We start from the raw sequence: 19,922 nt of genomic DNA, 5'->3' as shown, positions 1-19,922 counted from the left end.
GATTACCATAAATAAGCAACAAAAAATAAAAATGTTATTAACAATTTTCGATAACATCACTGAAATATTCTAATATTGGGCAAAGGAATGGAAAAGGAGCTCTTGGAAACGAGCTTTTAGACAAGGTGACTGAATTTGAGCTGCAGATTTGAATAGAGAAACTACAAATTTCTACAAAAGTGTACCACTGCTGGCATGCGCCGATGACATCGATATCATTGGCCATAACAACCGGTAATGAACGAGGGCAAGACGAAATATCTCCAGTCAGCAAACAAACAGTCGTCGCACCCACGACTTGGGCGCCACGTTACTGTTGACAGTCATAGCTTCGAAGTCGTAGAAAATTTTGTCTATCTTGGAACCAGCATTAACACCAACAACAACGTCAGTCTCGAAATCCAACACAGAATAACTCTTGCCAACAGGTACTACTCCGGACTGAGTAGGCAATTTAGAAGGCCTCTCTCGCATGGACGATGACAACATCTGATGGGTCGACGTTACGAGTTTTCGACAGAAAGTTTTGCGAAAATGAATGGTTCTATGCGCATTGTCAACAGCGAATACCGCATTCATTGACATAGTTCATTGAGTTATGAGACAGCGCCTACGCTGGTTAGATCATGTCATCCAAATGGACGAAAATGTTCCAGCTCTGAGAGTATTCGAATCAGTGCCTGCCGGAAGACCTCCACTCTGTTGGAAAGACCAGGTGGAGAAAGACCTGGCTACACTTGGAATTTCCAATTGGCACCAAACAGCGATTAGGAAGAATAGCTACTTCGCTGTGGTAAACCCGGAGTACAGCTTCTTTCGGGAAGCTGAGCTTTCACTCCGACAGCAAATTCGCAATACCCTCGCAGAATTTGGAAACTGTGCGCTCAAAGTAAGTCAACGACAAGAAATATCATCAATACACTGCAGAATCGCTTGCAGCTAGCATGAAGAAGAACCCTTACCGCGCTCACATTGGTTCTGCATCAATTGACATCGCGTACGCAGCCGTTGGTCGACGATCCGTTTGACCTAAAGCAGAACGCAGAAGATCTACTGAACTACTTGTTCTTGACATAGTTCACCTTACTGCAATCGTAGGGGTTCCTAGGACACATTTGGATATAAACATTCATATGATAATGAAAAAAACGTTTTCAAAATTTTATATAGGAAGTTGAGGTAGAAACAACCAAGTACTATCTTCTTCACTGTCCAGCTTTTGCTAGACTGCGGTTAGAACATCTCTACAATCATGTCTTCATCGAATCACGAGTCATAGCAGAAACTTACACAGCCTTAACAAATTGATGTTTAAGTTATCGATTGTAAGCTTCTTCTTGGCAAAATTATATGGTCTTTGAAAAATGAAACTGCCAGAAATTAAGTCTGCTATAGGCAGAAGGAGAAATGGAATCGAAAGTTTGTGGTCTTGGAAGATGAAACAGACATCTTCGAGCCTGCCGAGTTGCTTTACAATAATCTAAGTAACACATAATTTTGCGAGAAATACAAACTGTTGAGCACTTCGCTTTCCCTAATTACACAATTCAACTTCATTTAGCTGATAAAGAATTATCTGAGAAAATAATTTTTAGTATAATTAGCATCGACCGACATTTCGACTGCCCTATCTTAAACTATACTCCCACAAAAAATGTTAAGTGATTAGATTACATTTAATCACTTCACTTATCCAGACCGTTCTCACTGCCGTTTGTTTACATTAAGGAGAGTATTATAGTTTTATTCACATAACGGTTGTTTTGTAAGTCCTAAAACTAAAAGAGTCAGATATAGGGTTAAATATACCAAAGTGATCAGGATCCACCCGTCTGTCCGTCCGTCCGAGCAAGCTGTAACTTGAGTAAAAATTGAGATATCACGATGAAACTTGGTGCACGTATTTCTTGGCTCCACAAGAAGGTTAAGTTCGAAGATGGGCAAAATCGGCCCACTGCCACGCCCACAAAATGGCGAAACCGAAAACCTATAAAGTGTCATAAATAAGCCATAAATAAAGATATTAAAGTGAAATTTGGCACAAAGGATCGCATTAGGGAGGGCATATTTGGACGTAAGTTTTTTTGGAAAAGTGGGGGTCACTCCGCCCCCCTACTAAGTTTTTTGTACTTATCTCGGAAACTACTATAGCTATGTCAACCAAACTCTATAGAGTCGTTTCCTTCAGGCATTTCCATATACAGTTCAAAAATGGAAGAAATCGGATAATAAACACGCCCACCTCCCATACAAAGGTTATGTTGAAAATCACTAAAAGTGCGCTAACCGTCTAACAAAAAACGTCAGAAACACTAAATTTTTCGGAAGAAATGGCAGAAGGAAGCTGCATCCAGGCTTTTTTTAAAAATTGAAAATGGGAGTGGCGTCGCCCACTTATAGTCCAAAAACCATATCACAGGTACTACTAGACCGATTTCAATGAAATTCGGTATATAATATTTTCTTAACACCCTGATGACATGTACGAATATGGGTGAAATCGGTTCACAACCACGCCTTCTTCCAATATAACGCTATATATATCCCATCTGATGCCTTCTCTGTATAATATATATGTACATTAGGAAACAATGATGATAGCGGAATAAGACTTTACACAAATACGATATTTGAAAAATATGTAAATGACGGACAATGAAATCTCGATTATCACTTTATGATGCGAGAGTATAAAATGTTCGGTGACACCTGAACTTAGCCCTTCCTTACTTGTTTTCTCTTGTAGTGTCTAAATCAACTGCGATAATGTAATAGATTTCCAATGTTAGCAAGTAGATGGTGCTAAATCAGTGTCGCACAGAGAGTTTTCGCGTAGATTAGTTTCAAATTACCTCGGAGATGAGGTTAAGAATTGTAATTTTTGTATGACGATATCTTGTTAAATTTATAAGATTAGTAGGATAAACTACCCAACAGCCGAATTCGTGTGATTAAGTGTCAGTCTGAACATGGTATTGGAGCAGATATTCGAGATTATTTCAGTCGAATTAAAAAACTTGATAAATCATTCAGGTTATTTTGTATGGTGTAGAACTAAGTACATTTCTAAACTCTTACCGCTACAAATTACTGCAAAACTAGACCAAACTGTTATCTAAGCTTCACCGAAGCTGTTACTTTACGCCTCATATAGCATTGAACAGGCTTCGAACAAGAATGGGAAAAACATCAAATAGTTGCAGTCAACTATTGAAAATCAATATGGTTCTGAAGACCTTAGATAAGCCGGCTGGAGCTTTATAACCGAATGGGAGTAGAGTGATTAGCTCTAAAAGTTTTCAATACGGTATAAGGTGTAATAGCGGAGATAGAGAGTAAACCAGATCCACTCTTCCACAAGCAACAATGGCCTCTTTTTACTAGTATAAGTTTAAGTATATTTCAAGCATGAAATCTGCTCAATGATTAACATAACGCTAAGTTCTTTAAGGAGTTCGCTGTATTATCATACATTTTTGAACTCAGCTCTGTGATAAGATCGCGAAGCAGTAATCGTCAAGCCAATTAACGATACAGTTTTAACAAACATTGAAATTAGATAAATGATATCATTAGAACTGTGAACTAATGTGATACAAAATTAATTGAATTTATAAAATCATCAAAAATATGTTAAAGTATTAAAACACCAAAAATACTTAGAAAGCCCCCTTTAGAGTAAGTATATTTTAAAAATACTGCTTTTTCCTCACACTAAAGTCGTTTCTGTAAACTATTTAACTTTCCAAAGCATTGCCTGGCAAATTAACATTTAAAATGTACCCTCTTGTTATGCTTACCAAAAAATGTTGGTAGCACTGAAATTCAGGCCGCAAGAGCCCACCATAAAATCGCATGCCATGAATGCCACTTTGATTGCAAGGGAACCACATTAAAAGGTACTTAAATTCTCACCTTCGAGCCAACAACATCAGCAGCCAAAGACACTTAAACAGGTGAAGTCAATTGGGTAAGTGCACAGTAGGGTGGTCCATACAAATGCGATAAACTTTAATTTTTCTGTTTTTTTTGAGAGGCAGGGACTGCAAACGGAAAAAGATTTAAAATATTTCACTTACTATATCGAATGGAACTGGTTATGGAGCATCGCTCTGGAGTACAAATAGCGTTTTCGTCCCCTACGATATATACGCACGTTTTGATCTCATTTTTAAAACCGATATAACTTAAGTGATTCTAATCGGTACCACCACATATGTGATAACTTAAACCGAAAACTAGGGCCACACACCACCTTTCTCTAAGATCTCAACTAGAAGGAGCGTTCCAAAGTAAACAGGACTTAAAAAAAAAACAGAACAAATGGTTTATTCGGCAAAATCAATTTATTTTATTCAAAATAGTCTCCCTCTGCTTCAATAAAGCTTTTTGCAAGGTCCAAAAGCAGGTCGAACGAGTAGTTTAGCTCGTTGGCCGCCAGTATGCCGGTGAAAGCCTTTTAAATGGCCTCTACGTCTGCATAACGTTTTCCTTTCATGGGCAAATGCATTTTTCCGAAAAGGAAGAAGTCGAACGGTGCCATATCAGGTGAATACGGGGAGTAGTTAACGATTAAAATGTGATTTTTGGTCAAATAATCGGTCACAAGCGTCGATCGAATGTTGTATTCGGAGAAAGCGATTTCGGCTGATTTGTGATGAATTCACACGCACAGTTTCGATGGAATTTCCGGTGATCACGGATTTTGATTGGCCCACATGTTGATCGTCATTTATGTCCTCACGACCACTTTGAAAACGTTGAAACCACTCGTGCGCTCTGCTACGAGATAGGCAATCATCGCCATAGACTTGTTTCATCAATTGAAACGTTTCGGTAAAAGTTTTACCAATTTTAAACAAAATTTAATGTTGGCTCTTTGTTCGAAGCTCATTTTCGCAGCGATAACACAAACATACTAACACTTAAAACGTCATGAAATTCTCACTGGAAAAGCGATAAAGATAGCAGACATATAGATGGCGCCACCAGGGGGCGCTAAATTCAAAAACTTCTGTTCACCTTGTAGGTTCTAGCAACACAAATTATTATTGGAAGAAGGTTAAACCTCCTGCTCATCAACAGATAAAAATAATGAGAAGAAACAGTTAAGTAAACTATAAATCAAAGACTTGAAGTCCAACTTATACACGTTTGTACCTTTGCCTATGATATTACCAACATTTTCAATACTTTTGAACCCCCTTAATATATGTAAAAATGTAGGTATATAATGCAAAGTCTTTTCGTTCACTCTCCGGCAGACGATGAACTCCGGTAAATAAAAATTGACAATCAAAAATGAAAAATGACGGCGAGTCATTTAATTTTAACTAAATTTATTTTAATCCTGGCGGACGGACGGGCATACAAGCTCTCACAGGTAGGCTGATTCAGTTCAGCGGCCGAGTAGCCCTGTTCTCCAATGTATGTTAGTGTAGGCAGATATTTATAGACGGCGTCTCGGCCGGTCATTGTAGCCGGAAGCACAATACAAGCACAAACGTGCAGCCAGAAAGACTATTTAACAATGTAACGGTACATAATTATGTATGTGGTGCGCGAGTGCACAGTGCCTCTGTGGACAGGAGCCACTCTGAAATTCAGCATAAATCTTCTAAACAGTAATAAAACGGGCAGAAGGTCCTTCGAATGATGTTAGAAAGGCAAGAAGATGCAAACTTGATTATAAATAACCCCGCACACACACACACACACATGCAGACGCACGCACAGAGGCGCATATAAATATGCATCAGCAATTACGGGAAGCATCTGCTGGCGTGGCGCACCTGGACTATGTTGATTGAAAAACTCACAGACGGGTTTACATGTGTATACCTCAGACAGCAGCGAGTGGCCGGAACGCGTGGAAGGAGTGGAATTTTATGCAAATACAAACACCACCGAGACGCGAGGGTGGCGAGAATTTACGTCAGCTCATAAATTAAGCAAATGTAACGAAAGTTACTACCGCTGCCGCAGGCACCACGCACCAGAAGGCACTGTGAACACTCAATTACTGGACGCTGTTGCGCTTCTGGCGTGCGCGCCTTTGATGGACCCACAGAGCTGGTCGTCATGAGTCGCCGAAAATGAAGACATTCTTGGAATCACTCAATTCGGCGCAAATAAAATTTTTATAGCTACCAACAACAACTGAAAAATAACCAAAAAAAAAAATAACCACCAAAGCAACAACAACCACTAAGTCAAAGAAAAATGTGTTTACCTTCTGATGTTGCGTTGTATGGAGCGCGTTACCGCTGTCATATCAGTGGCACCGCGATCGCCCGGCTTGCGGCCCTCCACACGACCGCTGCGCGAGCGACCATCGAGTGTGGCATGGGTATGACGTCGCGGCACATGTGCCGTGTATATGTTGCGTGGTGTTGGTATTTTACTCTTCGAAGCACGTGGACTTGGTTCGAAACCGGAATCGTGATCTTTGCTGGATTGGGCAGCTTGCGCATAACTTCCCGTCTGCTCGTCATCTCCGTCGGTAATATCTGTCTTGTTTTTCCAATTGCTACGCGTTTTTGGGCCGCTTCGCACACGCTTCTTTAGACGACGTTTACGTCCGTTCGAGTAATCGTAGATGCCGAGAACGGCGCTGTTGGGCAATGCACCCTCTGCGTTTCCCACGCCGTGACGATTGAGCACACCTGCTGCATTCTGCTTAAGTTCCTCGTTATCGTAATCCTCATCTATGTGATCTTCATCTTGTTCATAATCGCCGGCAGCGGCTTCTCTATGTTCGTCGTCCATGGAGCTTGCTTCCGTTTCTGGGTATGGCTTACCTAAGCGCATTTGTGGTTCGGAAACAATTTTGAAGACCTGCGAGTCGCTGAGTTCGAGCTCTTCATGGTGTCTGCCACTTTCGCCGCCGGAATCATCACTTTTCAAAATTTGGAAGCTTGATTTGCGCACGACTTCTTCGGTGCCCTCATCTTCGGCTGAATCAGACGGCAATAAGGTGAACGAACGCCGTGGTTCTAATTCACGCGTCGGTTTTTGTGCTTCAATTTGTGGCGATTGCTTATCGGAAGTATTGCTAGACGGAAGTGTAGTTGGTTCTGGTGCAGGTTTTTCTTCGGAAGTAAGCGCAGCAGTTGTTTCAGGTTTGGAAGTTTCTGCCACTTCAGCTGAGTCATTGGTTTGAAGTGGCGCTGCTTCTGTTGCAGTAGCATCGGTTGCATCTGCAGTTTCCGATGATTTGATTTCTTCGACTTTGGACGGTGGTTCATCAGCTTGAGTTGGCGTGGTGGTCGCAGCAGCTGAAGTAGGAGGTTCTTCAGCTGTTCCTGCTGGTATGGGACTTGGCAATGGTGTTGGTATTGGCGTTGCTGGAGTTTCTGTTAGATTAGGTACAATTTTTGTGGCTTCTTCTGCTTGTGCAGTAGCTGGTGCTTCAGTTTTTACAACAGGTGTTTCCACTGTATCCGCCATTTGCTCTGTTAACTTTTTATCTTCCATTTCAATCGGCTCTCCATTCTGCTCTTCTTTCTCCTTACTATTATCACCCTTCTTTGCATCACTTTCAAGCGCCAGCGCAGCTATTTTCATTACCTGATCAACTTCTTTCCTCATCTCATCTGCCAGCGTAGTCATATCTTCCGGCTCATTATTAACCTCCTCAGCTGGAACCTGTTCTGCAAACTCTGTCTGCGGCTGCGCCATAGAAACAGAATCTGCTTCTTGATGTACCTCTACTTGTGTAGTTACTAACTCAGCTGCTGGTTTACCATCTTCATCGGTCAACTCCATTGATTGTGTTTCAGCTTGCTGCGTTGACTTTATAAATGTTGCTTCCTTTGCTGTGATACCCGCCATATTTGCTGTCAAACGTGTAGTAGCCGATTGTGGACGACTGCCTTTTTCTTTAGCCGCTTCTTTACTTTCACTCGGCTGTGTTGCTGAATCCGCCTTCATGTCTGGCGCTTTTTCCTCGCGTTCACGTACCACTTCAATCTCTCTTACTTTACTTTTCTCCGGGGAAGACTCTTTTTCACTGTCACGTTCTCGTCCATCGCGCTCTTTCGAACGACGTGATGATATGGACTTCCTTCGTATAACACGTTGCTTCTGCCGCTTATGATAGCAACAATTCTCACAAGAATCTTCGTCGTCTTCATTGTAATCATCGGCTCTATCCTCCCATTCGCTTGAGCTTGCATAACGCTCTCGTGACTTTCGACGCCTTATCTCAATATTACTTTTAGATCGACAAATATCAACTTCCCCGTCGTCATGATGGTGACAATCTTTCGGCTCACCACAACTGCTGGTGCGTCGTCGACTTTGCCGCCGTCGACTATGTTGATGACGTCGACAGGTGTGGGCAAACTTTTGTTCTCTGCGATAGGTTCGCTCGTGGCAGCTGCAGTTGCTATCGCCCTCGCCACCAGCACCTTCCGAGTCCGAATGTTTCAGGTAGACAACATATTTTTTGGAGTTTTGTAAATCATGCAGCTCTTCCTTTTCCACATATCGCAACGGACGCACCATATCGCTGCTGACCTCGTTAAATGGATTCGCCCTTCGTGCTGCCAAGCGCAACTTACTGGCTGGCAAACCGCCATGCGACTGCAGAAATTTGGCAGTTGCGCGATGTCCCTTTTGCAAGGCGCAGTCGAGCGGTGTGAAAACCATACCTTTGCTACTGCGATATATGGCATTGATATCACCGCCATAGTCCAGCAGCATTTTACACACATCGGTGTAATCATTATTCGCAGCAATATGTAGGAGACTGCGTCCGTCATTACTTGTGGTATTAACCTGCTTGGGTCGCTGTTCCAACAACCACTCGACGAGCTCACGTCTGCCCGATGAGCTCGCCTCATGCACTGGCAAGTCGCCTTTAGCATTGCGCAACCACAAATTAGCGCCGCGTTCCTTCAGCAGTTTAACCGTTTCGAATTGGCCCTTCGCACAGCCACAGTGCGCCGGTGTGCGTCCCTTGCGGTCTTGCCGATTCGGATCGGCATCTAAATCGAGCAGACGTGCGGTGGCATCTGCATGTCCCAATGTTACGGCGTAATGCAGGGCCGTGCAGCCGTTCGAATCAATCAGGTCCGTTGGCGCGCCACAAAGACTTATCAGCGTGTCAAGACACTCGGTGTGCCCACGTGAGGCCGCACAATGCAGCGCCGTCAAGCCATCTCTAAAAAATTGCAAGCACAAAATTAGTTTAAGAACTTTCAAAAAAAAAAAACTGTGTGGCAACGTACTTATCCGCGCTTTCCACACGTGCACCAGCCTTCACCAGAGCAATGACAGCCTTCGCGGAACCCGCGGAAGCGGCCCACAACAGCGGCTGACGTCCATCTTTGTCCTGTACGTCAACACTGGAATGCGGGTGTGAAAGCAGAATGCCGAGTATCTCCAACGCCAGCTTAGTGGCATTAGCCTGACCCACTTTGTTGTCAACACTGGCGCCACACATCTGCGCCGCGTAATGTAGTGGCGTGCCACCGTTCAAATCGGGAATCGCAATATTCGCACCAGCCGCCAGCACCGAACGCAAGGCCTCCACTTCACCGCAAACTGTAACGAAACAATGGTTTATCGCCTTTGTAGTCGCATGTGTGTGTGTGTTGGTGCGTGTGCTTTCGATTGTGGCTTCACACATGCAGTCTACACACTGTGTATTGGTGTGAAATGTCGTTGTCAGTCCATTGACATTTGCCATTAGAGCTGGCTACTTACCCGTCGCCCAATGCACCACAGAGTGGCCCTCGTTATCGACCGCATTCACGTCGGCTTTATTCGCCAGCAGCAAATTGACCATCGCCAAGTTGCCCTGAATAACAGCCAAGTGAAGCGGCGTAAAGCCATCCTCGTCGGCAGACTCCAGCAACTCTGGAGCTGCGACGGCGATGCTGGCAGCCGCCACGAGTTCACGTGTCTGCGCGTTCTGCGCGGCACAATAGTGTAGTGCGTTTTTGTTGCGACTGTCACGTTGACGTATGCGTTCCGGCTACAATAGCGTAGCAATGTATCAGGCATCCAAGTGTGGCAGTTGGTTTATAGAGGCAATCAAGTGTGAACGCAGCCATTTAATAGTTGAAAGGCCAGGTCATGAAAGAGAGCAAAAACAATTATAAAACAATTGTTAGTTAATGACATACATATATGGTTTGTAGGTTATAGAATAGTGCTTGAGTAATATGGAACATATGTACTTTTAAAATTGGTTTTTTTACAGAATATTAACTTAATAGAGTTTGGATGACTCCTGCCACCATTTAACACTGCACTTCCTTATTTTTTGACGAGTTTCTTCTAGAACTCGTAATTATCGTCATTAATTTATTCCACAGCTATCCCTTTCAAAGATTGTGAAATTTAGATTAAAATTTTGATTTTTTAAGTCAGAAGTAGGAAATACTAATAATGTATTTTTCAATCAAATTATCCGACCGAATTCAGAATAATCTTATTATTGAGTTCTTCCAACGATAAATCTATGGAAGGAACTCTGCATCGTATTCAGTCCAGAAAAATGCATAGATAGGTATGTTTAAAGGCGCAGGTTCAGCAATGGTGGAAATGGCGATGCCGAGAAGAAAGATTTCTCATTGTGTGCCTAACAAACTGACTTTAACTGTCAAATCTTCAGTACATAATCGATAAATCCAAGAAAAACGCTGAAGTTGGAAGACTTAATTGTAATGGAAGGCTCAAAACAAGTGCACGCCCCAGACTAAAAGTAAAGTTCCTCGGGGTCAAGGAACACCCCAAAATATGCCGTGTCGTTATCGCCACGTTGTTGAAAGAAGCTGGCGTTACAGATATACTGTGAAATATTGACTATATTCCAAAGAGTATATTCATTGTGATAATGAATTTTAGTTTTCTATAATTTTTACCGATGGTTAAAATTTAATTTATTTGGATATAATGGTTGTCGATTTATATGGCATAAGGAAGTCTAAATGCTGACTGGTAAAAATTTAAATACTGTCAAGCAAATGCTTTCGGTAACCATATTTCCATCGAAGGAATAATGAAAAGAATGGACTACTTGGCCATATTAAAAACTAATTTGAATCCGTCTCAACTTACTGAAATCTTGAGCGTATTCACGAATGACTCTCATAGGTATCTCCGGTACACTTAAAACCATTTTAAACATAGCGGTCCGAACAAGGGCACATTGAAATTTTCTTCTCCTTCACCTACATCACTGAAAAGTTGAATCACTGCGTCTCAGATGCCACTCCTAGCGGCTTCTTCTCTGCTCACATACGAGAGATATTTGAACGGAGAGAAGTCGCTGAAGAAAAAACACAGTGAGCGTTTTCACGGATGCACCGAAGCTAAGAAGGAAGCTTGGAGTAGAGGTCTCCCTCAATCTTAGCTTTAGGCTACCGAACCACTGTAGTGCTTTCAAACAGATGTGTTTACTATCAAGGTGTTAGTACACGTATTGCTGCGAAGTACAGCTTCTTTCAGGTAGATAAGCATTCACTACGGCAGAGCGGCAATGGTAGCTTTGAGCTCACAAACCTTGTTGAGGAGTGTCTGTTCTCACTAAAAATAGCATCAAGGTATTTAGACATCAGACTCCTTTGGTTGCCTGGTCACAATGGAGTCGGTGACCACATCGGGACATCAGGATTGGACCAAGCTGGATCTCCATTGGCGTATTGCGCTCCAATACTGGGTGAGTTTAAAACATCTTGGTCCTATCTGTTCCATTGTCTAGCCTTTGCACGACTGATGCTGAAACATTTCGGTAGTCTTAACTTAGGCATATCAGAAGGCATAAATGAAATTAGCATTAACCATCTCAATAAATTTGTGATAGGCTCAAAGCGCTTTGTCGATTTGTAAGGTCTTATAATCCAGTATATTGGAGTTCCACAACGGACCGGCATTCTAAGCTGTCCAAGTAAGATCCGTGTTGGAATCGATTTTATAACCTAGCGTACTGCTTTGATCAAGATAACGAAGCATTCCGATTTAGCCGTTAAGTGGTTACATTTTTATTACTTTATCAAATTCTACAACATCTCTAGAATATAGTCAGTTGTTTTCAAGTTGATCCGGGTAATAGTTTCGAAGATACAGACTTGAGAATTTGTGCGCTCGAGGCAAAGCGCCGTCTTTAAACGCGTTTTTTCCAAACTGTGTTTTTGAAGTCGGTTGCTAAGAGTTCTCCGGAACTACTTACCCTGTCTTCATGAAGCTATACACAGATCTTTAAGATGCAATTCTCAAACACCTTAACCAAGGACTTTTTTCAAGCACAGCCATTTTTGAAAAAAAATTTGCGATATTTTCACTGAAATTTAATTTTTTTTTGTACAAATGTCAGCCAAATAACCATATTTCAGTTTTTTTTTCCTGCGTCCAAGTTCTAAGTTAAGGTTTTAACTAAAAGGCAATCTTTTTCACTTTAGATGATTCTGTAAGAAGTTATCTTGCCAACGCGGGCGCATCTTTTTTTCGAGAGATCACCGGAAATGGCGTTGCAATGGGCGAGTTTGAAATATTTTTTTCCAAAAATGTCAGAATTTCTTTGCTAATAGTTTGTTTGTAACAATAAAAAATTGTAGTAAAATAATTATTTTTTATATGAAAAAAAATTGTTGAAAAAAGTCCCAAGTAACCCCTTAGGGAATGGTTGTAGTACAATCTAAACAAAGTGCAGCCGCATGCTCCCAATAGTCCAGACCGTAATGCCAGTGAACGACTGTGGCCAGTAAAGTTTAACAGCAAAAATGAGGTTAAGGTCGCTCTACAGAAAATGTGGACAAAGATGACAAATAATTACATTTTTTAAAGAGTGTTTTGGTTGAATTTTTAAACCTTTCGGAGAAATTCGCACTTTTTAAAACAAATTTCAAATACATTTTGAAACCTAACAAAATGGCCTTTTCTCACTTAAAGTACAGTAAAGCTTAAAATTTAAAAGAAATAAGCATAAAAAAGAAACCACATAAACACAAAAATTATTTGTTTTTGTTGTATACAATATTGTAAGTTTAGATAAAATTGAATGATTTACGATGCGCGAGTAAATTATACGCACGAACTCACAGTGCATTATCTGTGCCAATGAAAAAACAACAAAATAAATAGTAGTGCACTGTACTAACGGCAAATCTCTGATTACAAATTTACTCGCTAAATGATAAGCTTAATAGTCGCGGTTTTTGTTACATAATATATTGTTAAATATCTTTTTTTATTTAATTTTTTTTTTTTGTAGCACAACTTTTTGTCAAATTTTTTTTGTTAGTGTAAGGTTTTTTCAAATCGAATATAATCAGCGTAATGAATTTCATAAAAATTTTTATATATATACACATATATGTATATATAATATATATACTATACACTATATATATAAATACGTTGAAATTAAGACCAATTATGTGCGTAAATGCGCAGAAAACTGTTAAAAAATATTATTTTTTTTGTGCAAAAAAGTTAACTACTATTTATATATAACCCATTAGTAAACACTTTAAATTTTATCCACATTTTAGTAAGCAAAAATTTCTTTTCCACATTTCACTCGTAAATTTGTTAATGAAAGATAAACTGATGTTTTACTTTTATTAATTTTTTTGTTGTTGTTTTATTTTTAATTATGTGTTTACCGCAAACTGAAACCTGACAAATACACAGTCGTGTTCATAATTAATAATTATTTAAATCACTGCACACGGAAAGCATTGGAATATCGCAAAACATATTAAAATTGTAAAATCCCGACGGCAATTCGAATTCTCTAATTGGAATCTAATGTTTCAGAATAATGACAGCAACTGCTTATTAAATTTTTAAAAGCAAATTATACTTTACATTAATCAGCAATTTCAATATGTTTTCAAAAATTAATTCATCAAATATTTTCAAAAGATGAAAGAATGAATTATTGCAGTCATAAATTTGCGCAAAGGCGTAGTTGGGCTTGAGCAATCGAGGGGAGATATGTTTAAGAAATCAAATTTTTCTCGAAAATTTATTTTCTGTTATTTCAATTTTGCTAGGTTGGTAGGACTGTTCTTAATTACTATCCCAAATATGAGCGCGATCTGTTAACCATTTTCTTTACAAAATCTGTTTAAGTCGGTACACCTCAGTAGTGCGTTGCGATTGTTCCAATATCGAACAAAGAATTTGTCTCAAATTTTGTATTTCTAATCAAATTTCGTGTACGGAATCGTTGCGAATGTTGGAAAAGACTCACTGTGATTTATTTTTAACAACAACACATGCCTACGAGTGGTACGAAGATTTAAAGACGGTCAAGAGATCGTTGAAAACATGCCTTCGACCTCTTCAACTAATTAAAATACTAAAAAAGTGAAGGATGTGGTAGTTAGAGAGATGACGTTCTAATAATTTTGGTGCATATTTTGGGTATGAGTTGCAACAAAAATCACGCCAAAGCCACTCAAAAATCAAGGTGATGCTGAAGGCCATCCTAAAAGGGCTTGTGAAAAGTGTTTCGAGGACTGGCAAAATCGTTGACATAAGTGTATTCATCTGGTGAGGATTACTTTGAAATTTCCGTATACTTTTTGGTATATGTGAACAGTTTTCGATGCGTCAAGCGTTACTCTCTAGCGAATCGAACAAACTATACCAGATACTCGAACAAAAGGGCAGCACTTATGATGCAACGCTGCGCTAACAGAACTTAAAGGTGTTAAGATTCTTTATTAGTTTAGAAATATATTGTTTATTTTACATGAACATTTTCTACAAAAGAACAAAGAGAGCATAGACATAGCGAATCGAAGATAGCTTTGGTATATTTCAGATGTTGCCTCTTAATTGTGAGCTGATAACATTTCCTTTCACACCTAGAACAGAGTGTATTAATTTTGCCACGATATCTGTTATCATCCAAACCCTGTTAAATATATATATATGTATATAAACGACCAATGTGCCGAGTTGAGTCAATTAGACCATGTCTGTCTGTCCGTCTTGTCGTTCGTCAGTCTGTATATACCCGAACTAGTTATTCTAGCATAGACACACTTGTGTTGAGTCAATCTATAAGAAATGTTGAGCAGCTATACTCTTTAAAGACTTTTAAAAGTCAAAAAATTAATTCAGGCTGAGTTTAAAGCAATTTGCCATCGCATCAACGCTTTTAGAGTTTTTAAAGATTTGTTAAAATTTTTATTTAATTTTATTTTGTCAAAGAAGTGCTTCGATTCACAGCGGTAAGGAATTTCACAGTTGAGAGTGCAGAGGAGTAGACTTCTGGTAATTCAAGAATGCTCCTTTGAGAGTTTACCTGCCAGCTGATGATTAAATTAAATTTATTGAATGTAAACATTTAACTATGCATGTGTTGGTATGTGTGCGTGTGTGTGCGTTTGAAATATAATTCCCGCAAAAATGAAATACCATTACCGATATTGGACATAATTAAAAGGAAGTTTGTGTTGGCGTTCCTGTGTCGTAGATAAATAAACGCTTTTTAATTAAATAATTATGAAATATTTTTGCATGTGAAGTAATTGTCTTTGCGCGCGAATATGTGTGCATGTGTGTATGAAATGCGTGCGAGTAATTAATAGGTTTATCAGTAATGCCGCACGGTGGCCGTGTTACACAGGCCGCATATTGCGCTCTTTTATCAGCTGTGGAACGGTAATTAATTCATTTTAACAAATCCAGCATATGAAAAAAACGAAAACAAAAACAATAACAAGTACAACAATAGCTGCATTTATATAAGGATGATTATACAACAATTTAAGCGCTTGAGCAAGCCGGCCTTCAAGCGCACTCGCGCATTTAACGGGTGTTCTGTGGTAATTTTGATGTACTGCATTTTTAGAATCTGACTGCTTTACGACTTAAGATTGTACTCAGAAGAATCATTTCTTGCACAAACTTTCGTTTAATTCTTGATCAAAAATCTCTACATTGAAGACAAGAGATCAGATGCGCAAGGTTTGCTGTTGGAAACTACTATACAGTTCCGATGTCTAGATAGTGTATTACCAAGAGAAAAATTGCCGTTACCTAGTTGTAAAAGTTTAACCACTCGTTTTCCAATTAATGTTAATCATCTTCTCGAATACCTACGTTCGAAGCATCGGTAGGAGACAAAGTAGAACTCTTCTGTTTGACTAACCCACCTAATAGAGGTCAAGAAACAGTTGAAAACTAGGCGAGCTAGCTGGGATCCAAATGTGTCATGCTGTTAACTGTAATGTAATTCCTGTCTCGGCATAACAAGTTTTCGAGAGAAAGGTTCTGTGGACGATTTATAGTCCTTTGCGCATTGGGAACGGAGAATACCGCATTCGATGGAACGATGAGCTTTACCAAATATGCGACGACAGCGGCTACGCTGAATAGGTCATATCGTCCGATGAAAGTACTCCAGCTCTGAGAGTATTCGAAGCAGTACTCGCCTGTGGAAGCAGAGGAAGAGGAAGAACTCCACTCCGTTGGAAAGAGCAGTTGGAGAGGGACCGGGCTGCATTTGGAGTTTCCGATTGGCGCCAAACAGTGAAAAGAAAGAAAGAAAGAACGACTGGTGCGCTGTTGTACACTAGGCCATGAGGTCGTAAGCGGTGTCTACCTAAATCTAAAATCTAACCTACCATACTTTAAGGTAGAAGAAGCATGCGGTCACTGAAGGATCACTGTACATGGATAAAGTTAAGGTAAAAGAAGATCTGGATTTTAAGTGTATTTATATATATATATATTATATGGGCTTAGACTCCCTGATATTTCAAGAAATGACTTCGAAGCTCAATTTGTACATTTTCTATGAATTGTAATACATACTTTTAAGCCCTGAACAGGGAAAATTAAGTTTGTCACTAAGTTTGTAATACCCAGAATAAAGATCGGAGACCCTATGAACTACATATGAGTTGATTAAGTCGTCAATTTTTGAGATATCGATATAAAATTTTTTCTCAAAGCTGAATATTTATTTTTCAGAACCGCCTATTATAACATATAGCTGTCATACAAACTGTACGATCGAAATCAAATGCTTGTATGGGATACTCTTTTATTTGTCAAGGTTTCTTCATAAAATTTAGCATGGATTGTTAATCAAGGCTCTGTGGGTTAATTTCCAAACATATTATTCAGGTCGGAACACTATACCGTATAGCTGCCATATAAACTGACCGATCGAAATCAAGTTTTTGTATGAAATCTTTTTCATTTAACGAGATATCGTCACGAAAATCGGTACTAAACATTCACCAGGAGAATGGTATAATCTCCAAAGAAATTGTTCAGATCAAATCATTATAGCATATAACTGACATATAAACTGACCGATCAAATTTAAGCTTCTGTATGAAATCCTTTGTATTTGCTGAGATATTTTCTCGATATTCGGCACAATTTATTATCCAAAAGAATGGTACAATACCCAAAGAAATTGTTCGGATCGAGTCGTTGTAGCACATAGCTACCATAAACTGGCCAATCATAAATATTCTTGTAAGGAAACTTTTGTATATGTGCACGGTATTATAGCTTCAGTGTAAACGAAGTTAACATTTTTTCTTGGTTTTAAATTACCACAAATAACCACCCTGTAAATATGGCAAATATTTGCAACACATACATTTTCACGAACATATGTTCCTTACCAACAATGCTGAATTGCAACCGAACCAATTTTAAGCCGTTACATTTTCCTGCAGGGTCTCGACTTGTTTATGTTGTGTGAAGGACACCCTCAAACTATTGTAATTATTTACTTACTTATCTCTTCACTAAAGAGTGTTAACTTAAAAAATTATGTTTTCAATTATATTTACACACCATAATGCAACGCTGCAATTTCACTGTGTTTTGTAGCGAATAATATTTGTTTAACTTTTTTACTATTATTTTATTCCTTCTTATTCATTATTTAAAAGACACAAGTAAACGCACTCAGGCACACATATACATACATATATACATACATTGCGCTTATCACAGGCGCGTCATTGTTGTTGCAAGCAATTTTTTTTTGTTTTCGCTTTTTTCTCACCTCTTTCGCCGCAATGTTGCGCAAGCAGCAACAATTCCAGAAAAACAAAAGCTTTTGTTGGCCAACAATAATAAAAGCCAACGAAATTAGTTTAGTTTATTATTCGGAAAAGTAATTCACAATCTGACTGCAACAAAAGCGTTATGCGCGAAAACGTGAAAACGTCAAAAGTTACTAACGAAACGATGCGGCTAATAACACATTCATGGCAGGTAAACAATCGGCCAGCGGCGCTGCAGGAGGGCGCCGGCGTTGGCGGGGTGTGTGCGGCGGTGCAGCAAAACAAACTTTTGTGCGACCACATGGCCGTGACCATAGCAACAACCGTTATGTGGTGGCTACTTGCCGTTCGAGTTGATGACGCGAGCGCGTGGTGAATTCCACAAAAGTGGTGTATATGGCTGTTTGTTCTTTTGAGACAGGGATGTTTGTCATTTTTGTAGCGTTTCATGATATTTTATAAACAAATCAATTTTCGGAAAAAGTTTCATGAAAATTCACGGAATATATGTATGTATGTACGCAGATAAAAGGACAAGGGGAAAATTATTGGAAATCATATTTTGACTTAATAAGCGGTGAGCCAAGCAGAGGTACTTTTTTCAATAGTCTTCTTTTGAGAGATCATGTGTGAATCTTTTCAAGCTGTCATGTTATTTCTTGTTCAGTATTGTTTGCATTTCATCATGGAAAGACTTACGTCTGAAAAGTGATTACAAATCGTTCAAATTTATTATGAAAATTCACGTTTTGTTAAAAAGGTATTTCGCGCTCTTCGTTCAACATAGGGTTCATATAATCGGTCTACTGAACATACTATCTGGGGACCTATCATTCTTAATTGAATAATATTCACCCGAATAGACCACATCCATCCTGCAGTGAAGAAAATATAGCAGCCGCAGCTGAAGGTGTACACGAAGACCATAGAGAGTAGATTCGGCGACGTTCGCAGCAACTCGGACTGACGTATGGAACGACTTGACATATTTTCGACCTCGACCTTAAACTGAAAGCGTGCAAAATACAGCTTGTACAAGAACTGAAGCCACACAACTTTCGCAAGCGACATACATAGCTTCACTTTCTCTTGAAAGGTTCCAAGAACATCCGATGTTTTTGAGCCAAATTTCTGGCTCAAAGGGTATGTAAACAAATAAGATTGCCACACCTTGAACGAAGAACAACCTGAAAAGCTTCAAGAACTGCCATTTTATCTAGAAGAAACAACAGTTTGGTGTGGTTTGTGAGCCGGTGGAATAATCGGCCACATTTCTTCAAAAATGGTGCCGGTGAGAACGAAACCGTCAATGACGACCAAGAACACTTAGGTGAGCAGATAATTTCACGTTTTTAGCCGGTCGATTGGCCACCAATTTTGTGTGATATCACACCGCTAGACTTTTTCCTGTGAGGATATGTAAAGTCTAAAGTCTATGCGGACAATCTCACTACAGTTCAGGTCTTGGACCAAAGCAGCACCTGTTTCATTCGCCAATTACCAGTCGAAATGCTTGAATGAGTCATCGAAAATTGGACTCAACGGACTGACCATCTGAGACGTAACCTCAGCCAACATTTTAAATATATAATCTGGAAAAAATTAATTCTCCTGTTAAGTACTATTAAGCTACTAACCCACTATTTACCAATAACTCCTCTCTAAAGCACTTTGAGTACACCAAAAACTGCGGCAAAGCTCACCAGTACACACACGTATGTAAATTCGAAAATTTTCACCGTGAAATGCACACTCGTCTTTTTCTCCAAAAAAAAACATGCACAAACACACGCCAAGCTCAGACCAAACTTCAGGCTTTAAACCTCAGACGCCAAAGCATGACAGTTCGTCATATTTCAACGAGGCAGTAGCGTTTCAATTACGTTCAGCTATGAGCACACGCTGGCGGCAACGCTTTGG

The 19,922-nt window shown here is 39.6% G+C and overlaps 1 protein-coding gene across 3 annotated transcripts in view; it reads right to left on the bottom strand.

Annotated features, from left to right (window-relative positions):
• LOC126762105 (uncharacterized) overlaps positions 1-19,922 on the bottom strand; it is a 97,400-nt gene that overhangs the window by 25,434 nt on the left and 52,044 nt on the right. For all 3 annotated transcript variants that reach the window (XR_007667422.1, XR_007667423.1, XM_050478625.1), the window contains exons 2-4: positions 9,712-9,982; positions 9,234-9,549; positions 6,233-9,166 (exon numbers count right to left, since the gene is read on the bottom strand). Coding sequence is in view for 1 of the 3 variants with exons in the window: in XM_050478625.1 (XP_050334582.1) it covers positions 6,233-9,166; positions 9,234-9,549; positions 9,712-9,982 (3,521 nt within the window). In the remaining 2 variants the exon portion in view is untranslated. The remainder of the gene's footprint in view (positions 1-6,232; positions 9,167-9,233; positions 9,550-9,711; positions 9,983-19,922) is intronic.

Source organism: Bactrocera neohumeralis, chromosome 2 (assembly GCF_024586455.1).
Source record: "Bactrocera neohumeralis isolate Rockhampton chromosome 2, APGP_CSIRO_Bneo_wtdbg2-racon-allhic-juicebox.fasta_v2, whole genome shotgun sequence".
NCBI classification, from domain to species: domain Eukaryota; kingdom Metazoa; phylum Arthropoda; class Insecta; order Diptera; family Tephritidae; genus Bactrocera; species Bactrocera neohumeralis.
The sequence above is the reverse complement of the archived record's forward strand: the minus strand, read 5'-3'. Positions and strand labels throughout refer to the sequence as shown.